We start from the raw sequence: 22,891 nt of genomic DNA on the forward strand, positions 1-22,891 counted from the left end.
AATTTGCTTTTACATAAATAAACCGCATCGAAAACGGTCCATCCGTTTGTGAGCTACGATGCCACTGACAGAAATTGGAGTCAAAAGCATAACACCCTTTGCATGGGGGTTAAAAATACAAGAAGTGAGTAAAAATACTAGAGCTATTTCTTAGTACCATGAGTGAACTCTCTTTTATGGCTGGAAAAAGTGTGCCATGAATAAAAGTTGCTATAGCCTTACAGGCCTATTCGGATTTCGAGATAATCACAAGATCTTGAGACGATTTAGAGATCAACTAGATCTACATTAGATATCGACTAGATGTGACATCAATCAATCAATCAAAAATATACTTTATTCATGTAGGCCTAGCAACAAGCTCTTATGAATCGTAATTAATCTTAATCTAATTATCAGAGCAATTTATTGATGTTAATATTATTCCATAATAAAATTGGATTATTATACATATCAAACTTAACACTAAGAATTTCACAAAAGGATCGTCAAACATTAAAAAGATTGTATAAAAAAATACTAGTCTAGAATTTCTAGAATAAAATCTAAATGTCAAAAAAAAAAGCATAAGTAACAAAAGAAGTAGATAGTATTACATCGGAATATCCATTTCCTCATCAATAATCAAATGTACTTACCTAATAAATAAATAATCATTTCGAATAACAATTAATCCCACGTTGTAATATCATTCATGTAGTCTTGTGTGGTATAATAAGCTTTAGAAATAAGTTTACGCTTTACATAATTCTTAAATTTATTAATAGATAATTCAGTAATATGGTTTGGAAGTTTATTATAAAATCTTACACAATTACCCATGAATGATTTTTTAATTTTATGGAGCCGAGTGAAGGGCACTGCGAGCTTATGTTTATTTCTAGTATTAATATTATGAATTTCACAATTTTTCCTAAAATTTACAATATTTTTATGTACATACAGAATATTCTCATAAATGTATTGACAGTGCACTGTCATTATGTCAATTTCCTTAAATTTATCTCTAAGTGAGTCTCTATGGTTCATTTTGTATATTGCTCGAATAGCCCTCTTCTGCAGAACAAAAATGGTATTTATCTCTGAAGCACCGCCCCACAGTAAAATACCATATGCCATAATGCTATGGAAGTAACTAAAATATACTAATCGAGCTGTTTTCACGTCAGTTAACTGACGGATTTTGCTCACTGCAAAAGCTGCAGAGCTCAGTCTATTCGAAAGAGTAGCAATATGGGGACCCCACTGGAGTTTAGAATCTAAAGTTATACCAAGAAAAACTGTACTATCAACTAATTCCAATTCCTCATCCTTCACAATGACACTTGTTTGCACATGCCTTACGTTACTACTAGTGACAAGCTTAATACATTTAGTCTTTTTCTCATTTAACAATAAATTATTAACATTGAACCAATTTACTACTTTTGAAATGGCATTGTTTACATCATTGTAAGCTTGTTGCTGTCGTTTGACTTTGAAAATAAGAGAGGTGTCGTCTGCAAACAATACTATATCATGGTGGGTCTTAACAAGGAATGGCAAGTCATTTATGTAGATAAGGAACAGGAAAGGTCCCAATATTGACCCCTGTGGTACACCCATAGAGACCAATGACCCAGGTGATCGCTGTCCATTCACATCGACCCTTTGTATTCTACCATTTAAGTAGGACTTAAGTAAATTCAGTGCCGATCCTCTAACTCCGTAATAATGAAGTTTCCTGATTAATGTTTCATGACAAACACAGTCGAAGGCCTTAGATAAATCACAGAAGACACCTAAAGCATCTCGTGACTCCTCCCAGGCATCGAAAATATGCTTAATTAGCTCAACACCGGCATCGGTTGTTGAGCGACCCCGTGTAAAACCAAACTGCTTATTATGCATCAAATTATTAACGTTAAAATGTCGTACTAATTGAGAAAGAACTAATTTTTCAAAAATCTTGCTAAATGTTGGTAGCACAGATATCGGTCTAAAGTTAGTGGGGTCAGAGCTGCTACCAGATTTAAATAAAGGAATTACTTTACTATGTTTCATTAGATCAGGAAACTCGCCGCAATCAACACTGTTGTTAAATATAACTACCAAGTCAGGCGCTACAATTTCAACTAAGGATTTGACAGCATGGACAGAGACTTCCCAGAGGTCATTAGTTTTTTTGACATTAATTGATTTAAACGCCTTTATTACATCTGAGGTACAAACATGTTCAAAATGAAGGTCTCCACAACACTCTGGAGCGTTATGTTTTAATAATGTAACAGCAGATGAGGGTGATGAATTTAAATCCTTAGTTGTGGATACTGGTACCTCGGTGAAAAAATTTTCAAATTCTGTAGCTACTTCTAAATTGGAATCTATAATTTTGTTATCAATGTTTAGTTTAAGCTCTTTAATTGTGTGTTTAGAGCGACCAGTCTCCACATTTATAACTTTCCAGGTTGCTTTAACAATGTCGGAACTACTTTTTATTTTCTGACTTAGATAATTTCGCTTAGCTATATGACAATCTACTTTAAACTTCTTCGAATACTCCTTCACATGTTCTTTAAATTCATCACTCTGATTAAACCGCCTGACTTGGATATCTAAGTCATAACTTGTCGAAATCGTTCAAGAGGACCTCCAGAATCGCGGAAACGTCAAATTTGACATATCTATCTTACAAATATCTTTAAATTATCCGTATCGTAACTTGTTGAAGTCTAGTAGAAATCTAATTCATTTTCCGAATCGAGCCGTTAGACTCCTTGTATTTTTAGAGTTATTGAATTTGCCTTATAGTTTCGATTGCCTTGGCTGACCTTATAATGATAATTTGCAATTGCAATGCAACAATGCAATGATGCAGTGACCGAACAACCTTGTCCTTGCCAGTGGCTCTGCCTTGGAAACGCGATTACTTGTTTACTGTCGTTTCTCCAACTCGTAGTTTCGTGGTAAGGGCAGCTTCGTTTCGACATGTTATGCTATGCGCTCAACGACCTTCTCTTGATCATACGGGTTGCCATACGCGTAAGCGAAAAATTTTATTTCGATATTTTACATATTATACAGGTAGATTTTGTTACGTCTGACCATACCCTGAGGGATGAATATGGAGGTCGTACTATACTTTTACTATCGAACTAATGGCCTAGCCAGGATGAGGTTCGTTGATAGAAAATGCCCATCAAAACTTAAATAATGTACGGATAATAATATAGTCGCAGAATCTGTAGCCCAATAAGTTTTTTTTTTGAAGTGATAACTTCTTTACCGGCGCTGTGCACTTTTTGTGATGGGGAAAAAAATGCTAAATTCGTAACAGGTGTCACGTGACCGTAAGACGTAAGACTGTCATTGACTGCCGGCACTCCCGGAGTGCAACCCGTTGTTTTTTTCGTTTAAGTACTTATTGTACGGTTGTCATCTTGGGCCTAGCCCCGTGTAAGAATCTCACCTTGAACCGGTTCTCATCGTTGACTGTCCCATAAGGAATACCCAGGTACTCGACGAGGCGGCCGTCGCGCGACACGCGCCCGCGCACGTAGCCGCCGCGCGTGCGCACCAGCGGCGCCGGCTGCTGCAGCACTGTTGCTGCTACCAGCGAGAACAGCGCTAGCCACTTCATGTCACGGCCCACCACCTGGAATGTAATAAAGCTTTTTGATGGAAAACTTCTTTAGCGACGCTGTGCACTTTTTGAGGTGGGGAATAGTTATTTGTACAACAAGAGATCAAAGTTTGATATTTCTTCGAGTGCTTATTTTGAGTCCCATGCAAGCGAAAGATTCTATAATAGATTCACGAGCGTAGCGAGTGAATCTAATTTCGAATCTTGAGCGTAGTAAGGGATTCAAAAGCGCACGAGATGTAAATAACTTTGATCTCGTGTAGTACACAAAATTTTTCACCCTAAGCAGTGAGAACATACCTAGAGGGACAGAGATAATAGAAGCCAAGTATATCGAACTTGTATTAGACCCCGCATGTTGAAATGACTATAAAGGTCACTTGAATGTCATTTTGTCTCACTCAGTGAGCAAAATGACTCAGTGAGCAAAATCGCATTTTGCTCACTGTTTTTAAGAAGCAAAGTACCCTTGTTCGAGCTGCTGAGGTGAAAAAAAAGTTAAGCTCGCGTGAGATTACGTCACCGTAAGACGATCACGTGACCGTAAGACCGTAAGACGGACATGTTACATGTAATGTCATTGAGTTTTTCTTTATTGATTTAAATGCCAGCTAGTGAGTTTCGCTCTAACTGGTATTAATATGAGTACTAACAGTGATGTGCTTAAGGGTTTCAAGTAATGCGACGAAATAACGCTAGATGGCGTTGACCTCAATTATACATAGTGCATTTTGAGTTATCACTTCTGCCGGCACTCCCTGAGTGGGTATAGTCGCGGACGGTCTAGAACGCAAAATGACTAGTGTAATATTTTGCCTATATCCCTTTTAGTCTACATCGCGAACGGTCTAGAACGCAAAATGACCACTTTTTTATATCACTAGGGTATAGGTTAGGTTCGTTAGTTATCTTCAAATGGCCGAAGGCCAAACAGCATAGAATAGGAGCCCCGCTATGAAAATGATGTAGGCATTTTGCGTTCTGGACCGTTCGCGATGTATTTAGACTAAAAGTAATATAGGCAAAATATTACACTAGTCATTTTGCGTTCTAGACCGTCTGCGAATAACCCCCTGAGTGCAACCCGTTGTTTTTTTTATATATGAGGCAAACGAGGAGACAAATCGCCTGATGCTAAGCAATTACCGTCGCTCATAGACACCTGCAACAAATCCAGTGGTTAGGTAATAGGTTTGCGAACGCGAGGTCGCCGGTTCGACCCTCGCAGTGGCACTGCACTATGCAAATGTCACGGTGTGCCAATACATTGGTACTTGTATTACAACTTAGAAACAAATAAAGTATAGTCCGACTAAACCGACTTGGACAGAACAAAGTGAGGAACTGTCATTATTAAGTAATTGTATTTGTGTTGTGTACATGTTAAGTACGGAGCTAATTTAATTTATTTTAATTGGTAACCTGGTCTGGGCTAAAAAACAGCGCTGCAGTGTCACTCATGCTGGCAGCATTATGCTGACGCCCAAACCATTTGTCACAGCATATGTTTAATTATTAAGTTACAATAGTCTGGTTAAAGATTTTAGGTAATAGGTATAATGTTTAGGTTAAGTAACTTCTTTTTTTTTATATTGTGTGTTCTGTATTCGCTGTTGTGGCAATAAATACATCTTCTTTCTTTCTTTCTTTCATTATAAACCTCATATTTGAATAGAATAAATATATTGTGTGTACGAGAGATCTGTGTAAATAAAATTTCGTCAACCAGGTATATGTATGTGTTAAGTATTCTTGAGTTGATCAGCATTGAAGCAAATCAAATAGACGTAGATATGGAAACGATTTATAGTAAATATAGAAACGATTTCGATGTGTATTTCAATTTCAATTATTTATTCGTAAAATTTACATTTTATACGTCATTTTACATACAATTACACATAGGTACTTAACAATAAATACCTAGGTATTTCTCGGAGTTACGAAAAAGTATGGTAACTATTTTCGCTTAACTGAAAATTACATTCATTTTTTATATAACTGCTTAAACTTGTTCTTGGGCTTGGGTATAAAGCTTAGGTATATTTTTATCATTATCAATAACTGTAGTACAGTCAAAGAATTTAATTTCCTACCCATTTTGTACTTTGTCACAGTGACAAAAGTCTCTAGCGACTTCCATATTGATTGTCACCATGACAAGGTACGAAAAATAGAAATCGCCCCATTCACTACACACAGCTTAAAAAATTAAGAAACAGTCAAAAATAAACGGCTACAAATATAATGACCACCAAAAAATACTTTGGTACCCTAAATAAAAAAAACATGCTTAAGTACCAAAAAAAAATACTGAACACCAAAAACATAAGGCCTAAAAATACAAAAGTACCACCGTTTTAATAACGACTGCACTTCAAATTGTATTCAAATACCAAATATATTGAATGATCACCAAAAATCATTAATGATCACCAAATCTTGAAGACCAAATTAATGCGATATTTTCACCTAAATAAACCACTCTGATTACCAAAAAATGTATACATATTACCAAATAATGTAAACTGATGCCAAAATTACTAGCCCCTCCCGCTCAACCCCCGTACCCCGCACCGCATATCTACCTAACCTAACCTACTTTTCTAGTAGCATTTCGTTATGCTACTAGAAAAGTAGGTTCAACTGCTATCAGTTTGAACTGCTATCAGTTAAGTGGGTTAGGTTAGGTTAGCACTGCGACCCTTACAGAAACGAAATGCTACTAGAAAAGTGGGTTAGGTTAGTTTAGGTTAGGTACAGAAAATAAATGCTACTAGAAAAAGGCGACGAAGTGGATTCATTAATTTAATAGGATAACGATATATTAAATATTTGCACATTTTTAATAAAAATGGGGTTACAATTTTGGTGGTCATTTACTATTTTTGGGTTTACAATTATTATTTTGGAGTAATTTGCTTTAATAGGATAGCAAGATTTAAAAATTTGGCTATAATTTTACATTAAAATGGAGTTCTAATTTTGGTGATCATTTACTATTTTTGGGTTTACAATGATTATTTTGGTGTCATTTTCTTTAATAGGATAGCAAGATGTAAAAATTTGGTTATCATTTCACATTAAAATGGGGTTTGAAATTTGGTAATCGTTTTCTATTTTTGGGTTAATAATGATTAGTTTGGTGTCATTTCCTTTAATAGGATAGTAAAATGTAATAAAATTGGTAATCATTTCACATTAAAATGGTGTTATAATTTTGGTGATCATTTATTATTTTAGGGTGGTAAAATAGATTTTTTTGGTATTTAATTTTACTAAATCTGGTGATCAGTTAAATAGCAGCCAAAATAAACGGTGCAGAGCAAAGTTATTAAGTTCATGGCTTGTTTGTTTATTTATTTAATACTACAAAATATAACTGTTATCTTTCTATGTCAAGTAAGTATACCTATTGAACCCGACAGAGGTCAATAACATTATCATAATTATATTACTTATCTAATTGTAGAACTAACTAACGATACTTATTATTAATAATGGGAAATTAAGATAACATCCGCCTTGACTCGATTTAGACAATCGATCTTCTTAGGTCTTGAAAAACGCAGGCCAAATTAGAGTTTTCGGTGTTGGTTTTGGTAGGTTTCTGGATCAAAATCGTGTTTAAGCCGAAGTTTCTGTTTCGGCCAAAAAACTGCCAATCTGCCGTAACTCATTTTACTTCTCTATACAGGGTGGTCCAAACCTTGACGTCCTAAAATTTTTTTTAGATTCCTCTAGTCGTGGGCTATCAGAATATACCCCATGTATATAAGCCGATTTTTTGTAGTTTTCGAGTTATGAATTTTTGAAGTTTTTTTTGGTTAAAATTTTGGGGGTGAAGTAATTTACTCATAAAAAAAAACTATTAGATATCTACGGTTTCGGCCGAAAATAGTGCATAACCGAAACTTCAGTTTCGGTTTCTGCATAAAATCCTGTTTTTGGTAGGACACTACAAATTACTACAAAGCGTTATTGTCATCAAATTTTAAACCCACGTTCAAAAACAAAAATAATAGGATATCACAAAACAAATCAATAAAATACTCAACCAAAACAAAGTTTTTACAAACATTTTACGTCACGACACTGATAACAAACCAACACCTACCTATTTATAAGTAGGTAATTGAAAATTCCCATAAAACAGTGCACTTTTCCACTATTTTCCACTATGTTTTTCCACGTTTTCTAGTAAGCGCGCGCGCCGGCAGCCTGCCGAGCTTATACTTCTCGTATCGCATTCAAAGACTTGAGTCAGGGTGCGTCTTACTTTAAACTAAGTAAATTGAACCTTATGATCTGTAATTAGACTCTATATTTAAATGACAGAGCGAAGAGCGCGCTGGCGGCACAGTGAGCTGCTGCTATTGAAATATAGAATGTATTAACTGCACTTAAGGTCCAAATTCTTTTGGCCAGTAACACGCGTGAGTCCAGTCCATGTGATCTCGCGTTGAAGGCGGACCGCTGACGCAGTTGCCCACAATTATGCGGAGGTCAGAATGTCGTTAACTTTTTTTTTATTTGCTTCTGCGCAGGGCTTGTGATTATTTATGCCAATTGATTTACATTGTGATATTGTACACGGTGAGAATATTTAATCCAGGCAGGTCAGTTATAAAAGACGGTATCAGGAAAAGCATTCGTCAAATCAAAACAGTATGTACTCGTTCTTACGAGCTCTCTCTCTTCTCTCTACTCTCTTGAGCAGTGGAAAGTTTCCAAAATTTAAATGAGTTCTACTTGTAATTGTTAATGCTTAATGTTAATGTTTTTTTAGGGTTCCGTAGCCAAATGGCAAAAAACGGAACCCTTATGGATTCGTCATGTCTGTCTGTCTGTCCGTCCGTATGTCACAGCCACTTTTTTCCGAAACTATACTGTTGAAACTTGGTAAGTAGATGTATTCTGTGAACCGCATTAAGATTTTCATACAAAAATAGAAAGTAAAAATAAATTTTGGGGGTTTCCCATACTTAGAACTGAAACTCAAATTTTTTTTTCATCAAACCCATACGTGTGGGGTATATATGGATAGGTCTTCAAAAATTATATTGAGGTTTCTAATATCATTTTTTTCTAAACTGAATAGTTTGCGCGAGAGACACTTCCAAAGTGGTAAAATGTGTGTCCCCCCCCCTGTAACTTCTAAAATAAGAGAATGATAAAACTAAAAAAAATATATGATGTACATTAGGTACCATGCAAACTTCCACCGAAAATTGATTTGAACGAGATCTAGTAAGTAGTTTTTTTTTAATAAGTACGTCATAAATCGTAAACCGCAATTTTATTACGTTACTTGCTGCTACGGAACCCTTCATGGGCGAGTCCGACTCGCACTTGGCCGCTTTTTTAAATATTATACTTAAGTATAGTCTGTTCGGAACATGGAAATACACCGAAGAAGCCAAAAACAAAATTAGAAGCTGCCAAAGGGCTATCGAACGAAATATTCTGAAAATAAAACTAAAGGATAAGATAAGACACAGTGATATTAGAGCAAAGACAAAAATAATAGATGCGTTAGAATACAGTCTAAAGTCCAAATGGAAATGGGCCGGCCATGTTGCTAGAATGCACGCCAAAAGATGGACTAAAGTGGCCACGCTGTGGAAAGGGCCAGACGGCAAAAGAAGACACGGCAAACCAAACGCCAGGTGGTCAGATGAACTCCGTGACATAGATAAGGACTGGCCCAATACTGCACAAGACAGAAAAAGATGGCAAGAGCTGGAGGAGGCCTTTACCCGTGAGGGGTCCTAACCAAATTATATAATTATAGTTACAAAAAGAAAAATAGTTTAAGTGTACAAAATATATTAAAAAAAAAAGATTTTAATTACCTTTTTGTTATGTAAATTTAATCTTTGGTTATGGAATAAATGGGCTTTTTATTTTATTATTATTTATTATAGTCTGTTCGGAAAGAGAAGAGTCGTATAATGTACTGGGCCCCATACATTCCACGACTCTTCTCTTTCTGCACATACTCTAGTATACTTACTCGTAATTTAGTCGTAGTAGTTCGTAGTTAGAAAAGAAACATAAGTAGGTAATAGTTATCCATTTTTTTTTCCGCTTCGGATTTAAGAACTTAATTGTCACGGTCGTGAACTGGTTTTGATACGACCTTGACGATCGTATTGATGATTGGCACGCATCTCAAGCTGGTTTTAGTGTCACGCGGACCGTCCGTGCGGATCGCTCCGCACCGCCAAATTGTATGAGAAAGCTGGACCCGTCAGCTTTACTCTATAACGCTCCCTGAACGTAATACATATTGGTCCAATGCGGAGCGATCCGCACAGACGGTCCGCGTGACACTAAAACCAGCCTCACGCACGAAATCACTTCATCAACAAGATGTGAAATCTGAATCAGCTCCTTTTGATAATAATATTAAGGAAGTCGTCTGAGTTGACATTTTGATAACGGCTCGGTACAATGCGGTAAATACATAGTTGAGTCACTTAATGGACTTCATATCGATAAGCGCACAATTTTAAGGGTCAATGACTTGTTATCACTCTGATGCGTTGCGGTCACGTTTTTCAAGGGCTTTTATTTATAAGTTGTTTATGTTACAATAACAATAATATAAATTTGGAGCTGGACGCCCTGGATCGGAGGGTCCGGTCACTGCTCACCACACATCGCATGCTACACCCACGCTCGTCAGTTATGAGATTGTACATCCCACGGAAGTGTGGAGGCCGAGGCTTCCTAAACGCCAAGGATCTCCACAACCGCGAGGTGTACAATCTCAGGAATTATTTCCTTAACAACGAGTGTGGGATGCATCGTGATGTGGTGGCAGTAGACAGGAACCTCACGCCGCTCTCCTTGGCAAACGAGAACTGGCGCAAACCTGTGGTACTAAGTACTGCGGATCGCAAGGCGGCATGGGAGAGTAAGGTGCTACACGGGCGGTTCTACAAGGCCCTCACGGGACCCGATGTGGACCTGCTCGCGTCGGTGAACTGGTTACGATTCGGGGACCTCTTCGGAGAAACCGAGCGTTTTGCCTGTGCAATTGCGGACGAAGTGATGATGACGAACAACTATCGGAAATATATCCTGAAGGACGGTACGGTCGACATTTGTCGGGCATGCCGCCGTCCCGGAGAGTCACTCAGGCATATCATTTCCGGTTGTTCTCATCTTGCTAACGGCGAGTACTTGCACAGACATAATCTCGTAGCCAGAATTATTCACCAGCAACTTGCTCTTCTATATGGCCCTGTGGACCGCGAAGTACCGTACTACAAGTACTTACCTGCGCCTGTTCTCGAGAATGGTCGTGCCACGCTCTATTGGGATCGATCTATCATCACAGACAGGACTATTGTAGCCAATAAGCCTGACATTGTGATAATAGATCGATCGCAACGTCGGGCCGTGCTCGTTGACATCACCATCCCCCATGATGAGAATCTCGTGAAGGCCGAGAAGGACGAGTCCAGTAAGTACCTAGACTTGGCTCACGAGATAACCGCCATGTGGGATGTTGATTCGACGATCATTGTCCCGATAGTCGTTTCAGTAAACGGTCTAATAGCGAAGAGTCTCGACCAACACCTTGAGAGACTCTCGCTAGGTGGTTGGATCAAGGGTCAGATGCAGAAGGCGGTGATCTTGGACACGGCGCGGATAGTCCGCCGGTTCCTCTCTCTGCAGCCCTGACCACCGGTAGCTTGGGCCTTGCCCCGCTGCTGGCGGCACCCTAGGTTAGGTTTTTTATAATGTGTTTATATGTATTTTTTATCGTTTTGTAAGTGTTTTTATATTTTACTTTTATACTCACATTGTAAAACCCTAACCTAAGACCCTAATTGAATAAAGAGAATATAAATTTATTCGGCTTGTATACCGGGTGTGGCCTGTAATACGAGCAAAAAATTAAACTTTAGGCTACTCCTCATACTGACCAACATTTGTTCAGCAACTTTTAAAAATAACTTGTGGTTTGATTTTTAATACACTTTAAAGTTTATTCTAACACGCAATGTATTGCGAATTTTGTTATGTTAAGGCGTGACAAGCAACGTCAAACCAGTCAAACACAATGATATGGCGTGGCGATGGCGTCCATTGAAGATAATATTTATTTTGTATGAAAAATAGGGAGTCTAAATACTTCATAATTTTTTAAAGTTGTTGAACAAAAGTGTCACCGTTCGAGGAGTACAATCTATGTTTTAATTATTTGCTCATGTTACACGCCACACCCGGTATTAATCAATACGCAATAATAAAATTACAAATCATATGCGCCATGTGCCTCTGTATAAAGTAGGTAGGTACCATCTCTTTTTTATGATATAGGAGGCAAACGAGCATAACGGCCTAATGGTAAGCGATGACGGGCATGGCATGGCACCTGCAGGGGCTAAAAGTGCGTTGTCGCCTTTAAGAACGCGCTTTTCTTGATCTCTTATAATAATTAAAAATTCAATAAAAAAATAAACGAAGGGACCTAGCTGTGGTTGATATACTTACCTATATCTATTTATGTCAAAATATTTTTAATAGTTTTTAATAATGTTAATATCCAGAGAGGAAAATGAGGACTACATTTGTTTGAAAAGGCGATTTCGCGGCGGTGGCCACTTTAGTTTTAAACCACAGAGATCGCAATATCTTTGATAACAGCATATATTCGTCCTTGACAGCAGCCGCGGCCAATGCCGCGTGTTGCAACTAGTTGGTCAATCGTGCGCAGGTTTGCCAATATCGACTATTTGTTGTTCAGTATCGCGGATATGTTTCCCGTATGGGAAGGTTAATTCCGTTTATAAGACTACTAATAGGTATCTTCTAAATACTAACTACTAGACTAATTTAACCAAATCCACAGTCTTCTTTTTTAACTGCCCGTAGCTAAGTATGTAGTATTTTTTGATCTTCTCTTTTAACTGCCCATATGGGCAACAAGGAAAGAAAAAAATTACTTAAAACCTAAGCGAGCCAACCAAAAATACTACATAGCTATTAGCTAGGTTAAGTTTTAAGTATTTTTTTTCTTTCCTTGTTGTGGGGCTGTACTTTAATAAATAAAAAGTTTGAACCAAGGAAAGGACCTTCATATTAATATAATTATCATATCAAAATCAAGCCAAGGGTCCTTGGCATCAGCCGCGAGAAACGCGTTTCAACTCGTGCGCAAGTTTGGCAATATCCAACTGGCCACTTCCCTTTACAGTCGGAAGGTTAGTTCCGTTACTTTAACCGATCTTTTTAAAGCGGGGTAGTGGTTAACAAGCGTGTCTGTATTTCCATCTATTATTTAAACCTGAACGTTATTGGGCCCTAACTTTTTAATAAATGCTTTAGTTAGATTTAATACATGTTAAATCATAGTTATCTGTTGTACAATCGCTATCAGATATATCGGGACGGCCAAGGTGCTCACAAATATCTCAACACGCCTTTATTGTTCAGATATTTTAGGTTTACAGGGTTACAGGGACCGATATGCATTACACGGGAGGATGGTCTGCGACCCCGTGGCGTCCCCCAATAACGGTAGAGCGGGCAACGCCGCGGGGGATGTTAGAGGGTAGGTATTATCTACTCCTCTACTACAGGAGCAGCGAGTCCCACATACCATCCCCAGTCCGGGGGTGAGATGCGTAAATACATTTACCCCTGCGTCAAAAAAAAGCATTAAGTGGGAAATTTTATTACAAGTGGTCGTATTAAGCGGGTTCTACAACATTAGCATTTGAATATTTGGAGTGGGTTCATACCCAGTAGCATGGTTCTGATTTAACAATGTGTTACAGTGTTGATCATATTTTGATACGATACGATCCTAGCTAAGTCAATGACCTTGGTTCTTTTGCGGTTTGCAGATGCATCGGTACTTACCGTAAACTTTTATTGGCTCTTGAGTTGGCATTGCAAAATGAACTAGCCTTGAGTCTATGCAGGTGTTATTTTAAACGACAAACTTATATGAAGTGATGACGTATAAATAACAATGGCACTGCGTGTGCTGTCAAAATCTCTGCAGACTTTTCTTGGTCTAACTTTAACTAGTATAGAAGGAATGTACGGGGCCCAATACATTCTACGACTCTTCTCTTTCCGCACAGACTCTACAACATCGAAACTAATGAACCGATTTTATGAATTGGTACCTATTTGTAGACTTTGCAAACGTTTTATATATGATTTAAACTAGTGGTAGTAAATAGTTGATCCTAGCTGCAACCAGTTATGTACTTACACTTGTCCTATTAACCATCGGCGCCATTGCGAATTCCGGTCGTATCAAACTGCCTAATCTCACAACACGTCACCAGACACTTTAGTCAATAACATTGCTAAGTCACCAAAACTGTATAAGTACAATAATCTTTACAGTGCCATCTAGTTGTAAAATTACGCGTTAAATTGAAACGAAAAAGACTACTTTTTAAACTTTTACAACAAGGCCATTTATCTGCAGCACAAAGACAATAATATAATTATGTAGCGATGTTTTGTTTTTGAATGGTGTTTGTCAATTAAATTGAGTAGGTATAGCGAGAAACACATGGAAACCCGTGCGGCGCGTGCGAGGCAGCTTCGATACTGCGCGGGGGCATCTTTCCAATTGGTAACACAGCGCAAGCGAGTGTTAAGCAAACCAGTATTACATTACACCATTATCCCTTTATGCAGTTTATGAGTTCGTTTTGTTCTAATTTTATAACCCCCGACGCAAAAAGAGGGGTTTTATATCTTTTACGCCAATGTCTGTCTGTCTGGCTATGTGTTTGTCTATGGCATCGTAGCACTCTAACGGATGGACCGATTTCGATGCGGTTTTTTTACGTTAAAGCGAGTTTCTTTGCGGCCAGCGCTAGAATAGTGCTAGCTTAGTGATAGAAATCGACCTAACAGTTTGAAATGCTGTTTTCCAAAATAAAGTAAGGCATTTTTGCCATGATATTGTTTTGTTTTGGCATAGGTAGTTATAGAGAGGGTTTTCATTTTTTTTATTTAATAGTTAATATAGTTATGATGCAGTGGAGAAAGAACATTAATATAACTGAATTGTATCATTTAATTTTCAGTTGGTTTGAGAGCAACAATGAAGATCGGAATGAGAAAAGATCATAATGCCTGGGCGTCCTGTCCTGTCGGACGCCCCAGGTATCGCTGGAGCGACATCGTGGAGGCTGGGACGCCCCAGGTATCGCTGGAGCGATATGGTGGAGGCGGATTTGCGCGAACTCCGAGGTAATAATTGGCGAGAAGTAGCTCAAAACTAACAGAAATGATGCCGTCTTGTGTCGGAGGCTAAGTCTCATTTTGGATCACTGAGCCAACGGATTAAGTAGGTAAGTAAGTATAGGGACCGTTATTCGCGAGAGGTATACTTATGCTGGTGGCTGTCGCCGTTTGGAATGTGCAGCCTTTCGCAACGCAGCCTCGAGCCATGCGCCAGCGCAGACGATTATGCCCTGATGCCCATGGAACATGGACGCGGTTTTATAACCGATTCCTGTAAATAGGGATTAATCGTAAAACGATTAAAACTTTTTGAAATGTTTAAATATTTTTTATTAGACTGCGGTCCCTTCCCGCAGTCTAAGTGCCTGGTGCCTATAAGTTTGTAGGATGTGGGTACCATAGGAAGAAAGCTCTTCCTCTAGTTTTAAAGTCGGTAAAAGCCGTAGTTGGGAGTTTAATGATATGTTATAAATTATTTAAGTAGTTACCTACTTACCTAAGTATAGGGATCGGTAAACGACGGCTCACGAGCCGTATCGTATGCAGTAATAGCGGCTCTTCTACGCTCCTAAAATTTTATTATAAGGGCTAATCTAGAGATGCCAAATCAAAACTTAAGGCTCTTTCATATCCCCAAAAGTCTCGCAACTGATGATTAAATTTCTACTGTAGCTGGCTTTTTTTCCAAAAAGATTCCGAACTATAATAATGGGAGGAGTATTTGACTCGTCAAAGCAAAATATTTGACCTGCGGGCTCAGCACGGTTCCATTTTTATCGACTATCACTATGCGCGTCCCTTTCGCACTTACATACTTGTTAGAACGTGACAGGCATGGTGACAAGGGATAAAAACGCGACCGTGCTAAGCCGCCTGGCTACCACAATGATGACTACTTTGTTTTAATTTTAACAAGGAAAGGGTTCATGTAGCCATGTCACACCTGTCGTTTCATCGAATTAAATAGGCTCCCTGATTTTGTGAATGCATGTCATGTAATGATCTAATGATATTGCTAGCGCCATCTTGTTTGGGTTTGGGAAACAAAACGTGAATGATATTTTTTTACGTTAAGAAATTTCTAGGAACTTAAACTTTTGTTTCCAATTCTATTCTAATAAGCTATAAGTAGGTATTTACTGAGCTCTAAGTTCCTTTCGTAATTATATTTCCAAGAAACGAATAAGTAGTGGTACGAAAGTAGTGGTAAGAACTCCTTTCATTTGAGGTACACGAAACGTAAATTTTTGAGTTCAAAGTAATTAACGAAACCGAAAGTATTTAAAAACATATATTTAGAGTAAAAAACCAACAACAATATAATTATTTTCTCCTAAACTTGTGGTACGTTTGGTTCCAGAACGTCATCGCCTTTTCCTCCCATAGAGGGCGGTAGTGGAAGTGCTTGTCTATGACTAGAAGACGGGCGTCTGTCCGGGTGCTTGGCGGCCATTTTAGGAGAGAAAATGGCGCTGGAATCGGGTTTCTGTTAGAGAAACAATCAATATAAAAACAATAACCAACAGTAAAAATTTTGTAGTCCATTTGAATTATCTCAGCCAAGTAATTGCAAAGTCTAGCTTTAGTTTAAAACAATTGGACATATTATTCTCCCGATGCCCAACATACAAAAAAAAAAACACAGAAGTTTGACGTTTAAAATAACACTTGCACTGCGTATAATCTGCAAATGGTCCATTGTATAATCCTTGCAAATATTAAGGTAGGTAGGTATATAAAGGTAGGTCCCCAATAGGAATACTGTCAGTGTAGAGACTATAAAATCTTGTAACTAGGTAGGTACACGTACTAGTGGGATGTATGAATTTTGAAGATAGTGATATCGTTGATGTCAATAGCAGCCAATACGTATAGAAACTTACCCAAATTTTGCAAAATTTGTCCACATTCTACTAATAACATCCACTATGTCTTGTTCCATCAAATAAGCAGTAGGGAAAAGTGGCTTAAACATATAAAAGAGTTCATCAGCGTGTGTAGCCCCAGGAGATTTTCCCCACCCACAGAAAAACTTGGCCACGTTCAGCCAACCATCGTAGTCTAATCTATATGTGAATATTGGCTCCGTACTTGTCTTGAGAAGCAGGTCTATTGTGGCTAAGACTGGATACATAATCCCGGTATCACCTTCATAATGAGAGAACTCCACAATAGTCTTCTTTGAGATTGCTTTATCACCCATGTATAGTTCCTTTAACTTATCGGCTATAGCTCTTTTGTCTTCTTCGTTTTTAATATCAAGATCTCTTGGTAAGGCTTTGTAAAAATCTAATTTAGCTATTGTTGTGTCATTCTCTTTAGCAGTAAACATATACCCTTCTGCATTGTTATATCCTATTATAATTGGCATTTTATGATAATTTCCTTTAGATATAAGATTAAAGGGTTTATCTGGCAAGAATTGCTCAACGCCTGTTATCTTTGTCTCGACACAAGGCACGAAAATGTTTTCTGATAGGACTATGTCGCCCTCTTTTCTCGGTACTCGAGTTTTCATCAACTGCTGATCGGATTTTGTCATCAATATTTTGTAAAATTCGCTTGTATTGTCTGTAGTATAGCCAAACTGTTGAATGTATGTTTTAGCGACTTGTAAAGGCTCAAACTGAAAACTCCACGGAGACATTGCTGTTCCGCTTTGCATGATGGCTTTATGGAACAGTCCTTTCGACATAGGTGATATCAGATGGTAGGAAACGGAAGCAGACCCAGCGCTTTCTCCAAAAATAGTAACATTATCAGGATCTCCACCAAACGCTCTAATATTCTTCTTGATCCATCTTAAAGCTGCAACTTGGTCTTTCAAGCCAGCATTGCCGGGGGCTTCCTTAGTGCCTAAACATAGGAAGCCTAGGATTTCTAATCTATAGTTGAATGTGACGAGTATGACTCCATGCTTGACTAAGTACTGTGGCCCGTAGAGGAAAGGAGATCCAGAGCCATCTCTAAAGCCTCCGCCATGGATGAACACGAGGACTGGAAGGGCAGACTGAGGATGGGAAGACTGGGGAGGAGTGTAGACGTTTAGGACGAGGCAGTCTTCCTGACCCATGATTATGGAGCTGGTGAGTCGTTGGGTGCATTTGACGTTCTCGTCGTAGGCTTCGAAGATGCCATCCCATTTTGGTTCTGGTCCAGGTGCCTGGAAGATTTGAGAAATATTTTATAAGTGCCGTTCGTATTAAAAATATCTGTAGGTAGGTACAGCGTGCTGCAAAAATGCATAGATACATTATGAATGTATTCTATCATAACGTGACTATGCAATTTTGTGACCTTGTATATACCCAGCTGCAAAAGTGCATGACCGCATTATGAATGAATTCCGTTCATAAATAGTCCATTTAATTTGGCAACTCGCTGTGCAATAGAAACTGAGTGAACCGTTTTTTTATTGCTCATTCTAAACTTAGCTATTTTGTCGTTTACTTCATTGAATATTTATGTGACAGTTACAGCTAATTTCTTTACCAGACCACCGTAAACACAAATGACACAAAATACGTTCTGAAATAGTAATAAAGTAATTTAGTCATTAAGTGCAATCTATTACGTGAGTAATTGCTAAATAATAGAGTACCGTAATTGGAGATATATTCGTATAGTAAGGTTCTAGTTCTTTGTAGTATCTCTTCAGAATAAATAATAGTACTACCGTACAGAAATGACACTTCCTACAAAACTGAACTTTGACAGCGATTCAGGGACGAATCATGCTGTACCTTTCTAATGTATGGCACTATCCCTTTCCGCTATTTAGGGTTGTCAAATTTCAAGTCATTATCTTATCTGTGGTCGTGCACGCAAAGCTCAAAGGGACGTCAAGTTGTGCCAACCCAAATAATTGCTCGGACCAATGTTGAACGTTAAACCGAACGGAGCCCAGAATGCCCGTAAGGAGGAGTGTCCGTCCTAGGTTTATTTTCTAGTTTTATTCCGTATTAGGAGAAGCAGTGCCAAATAGTGGAGCGTAACACTAAGCTGAATACCCTTTTCTTTGCCGTAATACACACAGGATAACAAGATAACAAATTATATTGTGTTTTTTTTTAATTATTTGATGTTAAATTATTTTGTCACCTTTGTTTCTTTTTTTATGCCAATGTATTTTATTGTGTTAGATATTGCAACAAGAGATAAACGCCGTATCTATCTAGCTAATATGTACCTGCATGGACATCATGGTCGCATTTTTATCACTTGTCATGTCATGCGTCACTTTGACATGGCATGGTGACAGATGATAAAAAGGGGACCATATTAGCCTTGCTGAATAAAATAATGATCTAACCTGAAACCGACGATTGACAGTGGCATATGGTATGCTCAAGTACGCGACATGTGAGCCGTCATGCGCGACGCTCCCGCGCAGCAGCCCGCTGCTCACGCGCAGCGGCGCCGTCGGCTGCCGCGCCAGCCGCGCCGCCCATAGCGACCACAGCACTAGCCACTTCGTGCTCAACATGCTCTAGCGGAGTGGCGACATCTGTTGAGAATATAGTATACAATTATGTGTCTACAGATAACACTGTGTGCACCGCATCATTGTTTTAAGTGTCGCTATTTTTTTAAATAAATTGTCTAAAAATAGCCAGTAGTTTTTCTAATTACAAGTAAATTGGTCGAAATATACCTAGAGTTCAATTCATTAGTAATATTTTAACAATAGTTGGGGACAAGAGCATACACGGTGTGTTTTCATTGTCTGTCTATACTTTGGTAGCTGATGAACATGTAGGTCATGCTGAATAAGATTTAGGATCAACCACAATATTTGAAATTATAGCTTTTTTATTTCACCGAACCAATTTTTTCTATAAAACAATATATTTATCTATCTTCTACACAGTCTGTCTTTCTTTTTCTTAGGTCTCCTACATTATAATATAGTCAATTATAACATATAAAAATACGTGAGCTAGTACACTCAGCCGCAAATTTGCATGGTCACTTTATGAATGAATACATTCATAATTTGTCCATAGAATTTTGCAGCTCGCTGTTCAAAAACATGGCAATGGAAAACCACTCTGTATAGTACTATGTATTACCTATTCTGTGCAACAGGTAGAAAGAACGCTAATAAGCAAGCAAATGTGTGTCACACGTTTTTGTCGTGTGTCGTAACCGGCATACAAACAATGATAGCATTGATAGCTGTTCAATAAGTGAGGTGTTTAGAAACTAAAATGAATACCAATACACTGAAGAGTAATAAAATCGAGACACTTTGGTTGAAGATTTCCATAGTCGCTTGAGTGTATTAGTACCTAAAATGTTAAATATATTGATCAAAAATGTCTACTTAAGGATCATCGTTAAATACTACCGGTTTTTTCATACATGATATAATAATATACATAACTCGCATATAAAGGTACACAATCAAGGGGCATATTTAGAATCATTAGAATCATGAAATATGATACCAATTTCATTTAATCTGTGTCTTAAGACTTAGATATATTTTTTAATATACTTCAGGTTATTGGTCTTTGTTTACATACCGATTTATTTAGCCGCTCCATCTTTAACACCAAAAATGACTATGCGATTTTTGAAACATTCCACCCACCTTAAAATAGGTAACACAACTAGATTATCGTAGATCGAACAAAAACAAATGAAAGTTACAAACATTGACGATGTACGTTCGCATCGCACCGGTCTTGAGCATGCAATGCCGAAGTGAGTCAATGTACAAATAGCGACACTCCTGACATACCATAGGTAGGCTTTATATCGTTGTAATAAGGTTTAAGATCAGTTAACGATATTAACGATGGTAGGTAAGAGCCTGACCGGTTTTGCTAACGATATACGGGTTTTAGTAAACTACAGAATATAAAGGAAATTACCACATTTCGTCTTTTGGTTTAATATCTCTTTTTATATTACACATAATATAAAAGTACAGTTCGATTGTACCAATTTACACAACTGATCTGTCATTTCATTAATAATTTTATAATGAACCGCTCAATTTATAATTACAAAAAAAACCGGGCAAGTGCGAGTCGGACTCGCACACGAAGGGTTCCGTACCATTATCTATAAAAACGGTCACCCATCCAAGTACTGACCCCGCCCGACGTTGCTTAACTTCGGTCAAAAATCACGTTTGTTGTATGGGATTGGGAGCCCCACTTAAATGTTTATTTTATTCTGTTTTTAGTATTTGTTGTTATAGCGGCAACAGAAATACATCATCTGTGAAAATTTCAGCTGTCTGGCTATCACAGATCACGAGATACAGCCTGGTGACAGACGGACGGACGGACGGACGGACAGCGGAGTCTTAGTAATAGGATCCCGTTTTACCCTTTGGGTACGGAACCCTAAAAATTGGCTGACCGATGCTCGTATAGGTAAATTACAAATTAAAGAAGTCTCCCAACGTAATTAAACGGATGAATCGATTTTGATAAAAATATGTCATAGAATCTCCCTCTCTAATCTTCTAGTCTGATTGGCGGACTTTAGAGGCCGGTATTGATTTTAGTCGCAAAAATGTAAAATTGATAGATTGTCGATGAAATTCTACACTTTTTGTTATCTAATAGAAATAACAAGTACTGTATAACACTTTAAACTCTCGCGTTTTGTACACAAAGGTAAAAACAATGAAATTATATCGCGGTAGACCCGTTTGTGTAATTAAATATATAACAAGTACTGGTTTCTATTCGCACGTCTTTCTGCTCTAAAATCGTTACCGGCCTCCTAAATACGTTAAGGTATTCCCTACCAGTAATTAACCAATGGTCAATCAGAAATGTACAACCGGAATAGTAAAAGCAGACATAAAATAAAAGTCACATATTGAAGAAATAAAACTATTACAAAACCATTATGGCACTTGTACATAGGGGCTGTCCATCGATTTTTTACGATTTTTGACCCCCCCCCCCCCCTAAAATCATCCAAAAATCATGCTGAATGACCCCGTTTCCTCCTACGGCATCCGATGTCCAGACCCCCCCCCCCCTAATTTGTAATGACGTAATTTATGAATAGCCCCATACCTACCTGTTCAAAGGGCATTAATTAATTATCAGTTCGATCAAATTTCAAGGTGCGTTGTTATCACACGTCATATCACCGAAAATTGGCAGTCCATCAGTTGTTATTGATTATTTAACCGTAACGTTACCATGTTTCTGCGATTTTTGATTTATTAATATTGGAAAACATTTGAGGTTAGTTTTTACATATATTTTTCTTAGTATTTGAGGACTTCTTTTTATGAAGCAGAAGGGAATATAAGTCTTAAGTACCTATTTGATTTGTTCGCAGATTCTACCAAGTTTGACGGCGATATACGCTTGCTTAGAATTTTACTAAAATATTTCTGTATCTATGTACGTATAGGTATGTTACTGTTATTTTAATTCAAAATCTAAAACTAAAATTCTTTTCACATCCGTATGTCTTCTCCGAAAATTCCCCTAACTCATATATGATGAAAGAAAATTACTTGACGGTTTTATGACCTAATTTTCCATGGGTGTCAATGTGAAACAGCCAAATCAACTGAATGTATCAACTTTTACGTTATTTTGTGAAGTTAAAGTTTGTCAGCCATGCGCGTGAGCATGAAGTGAGCATGCGCGGTAGCCGACGAATTATCGGTGCCTACATCAAAGAGTATTTTAAGTATATTAGAGGTAAATTCTGTTAAAGAATACACCATAATCTCAACAGATGGCGTCAGTCCGGTAAACCATGTTGAGCACGAAGTGGCTAGTGTTGTGGTCGCTGTGGGCAGCGCGGCTGGCGCGGCAGCCGACGGCGCCGCTGCGCGGGAGCGTCGCGCGCGACGGCTCGCATGTCACCTACCTGGGGATACCGTATGTCACTTTTTCAGGTTCGTTACTTCTTCAACTAACTTGTATCTCATCCTCAAGAAAAGGATCACACTGAAAACCAGCGCTAGACTCAAGTCTAGTACATGCTGGGCATGGTACCCACGACCAACGTGACTTTTGAATCCGATTGCCAATGAAATAATAA

At 38.1% G+C, this 22,891-nt stretch overlaps 2 protein-coding genes and 1 long non-coding RNA gene across 3 annotated transcripts in view; all 3 read right to left on the reverse strand.

Moving 5' to 3' along the window:
• LOC134797856 (uncharacterized) overlaps positions 1–7,852 on the reverse strand; it is a 40,054-nt gene extending 32,202 nt beyond the window's left edge. The window contains exons 1-2 of the mRNA XM_063770207.1: positions 7,740–7,852; positions 3,449–3,634 (exon numbers count right to left, since the gene is read on the reverse strand). Of these exons, the coding sequence (XP_063626277.1) occupies positions 3,449–3,619 (171 nt within the window). The 5' untranslated portion in view covers positions 3,620–3,634; positions 7,740–7,852. The remainder of the gene's footprint in view (positions 1–3,448; positions 3,635–7,739) is intronic.
• Positions 1–22,891, reverse strand: part of LOC134798132 (uncharacterized) — a 417,294-nt gene that overhangs the window by 39,512 nt on the left and 354,891 nt on the right. The gene's annotated exons all lie outside the window — the stretch shown is intronic.
• LOC134797960 (acetylcholinesterase-like) lies at positions 16,131–19,383 on the reverse strand. The gene is made up of 3 exons (XM_063770297.1): positions 19,170–19,383; positions 16,741–18,020; positions 16,131–16,343 (listed from the first exon to the last, which is right to left on the reverse strand). Exons 1-3 carry the CDS (start codon positions 19,341–19,343, stop codon positions 16,181–16,183), a joined length of 1,617 nt encoding a protein of 538 aa, XP_063626367.1. The 5' UTR covers positions 19,344–19,383; the 3' UTR covers positions 16,131–16,180.

The sequence above is a fragment of the Cydia splendana genome, chromosome 16 (assembly GCF_910591565.1).
Source record: "Cydia splendana chromosome 16, ilCydSple1.2, whole genome shotgun sequence".
Taxonomy (NCBI): domain Eukaryota; kingdom Metazoa; phylum Arthropoda; class Insecta; order Lepidoptera; family Tortricidae; genus Cydia; species Cydia splendana.

Bases quoted from the DNA above. Each gene is read 5' to 3' on its own strand.
- LOC134797960 (XM_063770297.1), bottom strand. From the start codon at position 19,343: ATGTTGAGCACGAAGTGGCTAGTGCTGTGGTCGCTATGGGCGGCGCGG. The intron at 18,021-19,169 runs GTTAGATCATTA...CAAATCTTCCAG, and splicing joins CTGTCAATCGTCGGTTTCAG to GCACCTGGACCAGAACCAAA. The intron at 16,344-16,740 runs GTAAGTTTCTAT...TTTCTCTAACAG, and splicing joins ACAAATTTTGCAAAATTTGG to AAACCCGATTCCAGCGCCAT.